The 787-nt window shown below is 53.1% G+C and overlaps 1 protein-coding gene across 1 annotated transcript in view; it reads right to left on the reverse strand.

The window, feature by feature from the left end:
• LOC146664385 (leukocyte cell-derived chemotaxin-2-like) overlaps positions 1-787 on the reverse strand; it is a 1482-nt gene continuing 695 nt past the window's right edge. Inside the window, exons 2-4 of the mRNA XM_085417261.1 lie at positions 629-740; positions 393-544; positions 1-305 (exon numbers count right to left, since the gene is read on the reverse strand). Of these exons, the coding sequence (XP_085273387.1) occupies positions 139-305; positions 393-544; positions 629-740 (431 nt within the window). The 3' untranslated portion in view covers positions 1-138. The remainder of the gene's footprint in view (positions 306-392; positions 545-628; positions 741-787) is intronic.

Here is a 787-nt window from a genome sequence, read left to right on the forward strand (position 1 = left end):
CGGTTTTCAAAGTGTTTTATTGTAGCCAATGTAGCCCATCAGAATCCTTTTATATAGATGAGGAGCTAAAGTTTTCCACCAACATTCAGAGAAAAGCCTCTTTGGTAATGAAGGTTGTCGACGGTGTTTGAAGGTGGATCAGAAGTATGGTGTGGGGTCGCGTTTGTCGCACATCTGGACGTGGATGTGTGAGGTGATTCCCGGATAAACGCTCTGCATGGGCAGCATGGTGCCGATCCTCTGCCCCTTCCTCACCGTTCCTGAGGTTCGGTCCGGCCTCACGTAGAACAGCTTGAAACAAAGACCTACAGGACGCAAACGCAACGCCTCGATCAGTGAATCAGTACCAGGATCAGTAACTCTGTTAGTGCTGGCTGCGCGTGATGACCCACCCTGTCCTGACAGGTTGATGCCCTCGTTGATGGCTGCCTTACTGGGGTCGGTGTAGACGGTCAGTTTCCCGTTAAGAGTCACGTCAAACGGAGCGTAGACAGCGGCGCCGTCGCTGCACTTGATGTCCAGCCCTTGGTGGAGTCTGGTCCCCCTGTAACCAGCAGACATCCAGCTGTGAGCAGCTGTGCCACATCGTCCACACCAGCCTTACAACAAAAACGTGATCTCTGAGTACCGTCCGGCTCCGTACTGTCCCTGTCCCCATCTGTCCGACGTCCTCCGGCTGTTGCTCGGGTTACTGCTGCACAGCTGACCGAACTTAACGCCGTCACACACCCACAAAACAGCTGGACACACACAGATTTAGACTTTTATGGACACAGCCTTGGGTTTT

Source organism: Rhamphochromis longiceps, linkage group LG8 (assembly GCF_057381845.1).
Source record: "Rhamphochromis longiceps isolate RC_006_pf linkage group LG8, R_longiceps_female_GT1.1, whole genome shotgun sequence".
Taxonomy (NCBI): Eukaryota; Metazoa; Chordata; class Actinopteri; order Cichliformes; family Cichlidae; genus Rhamphochromis; species Rhamphochromis longiceps.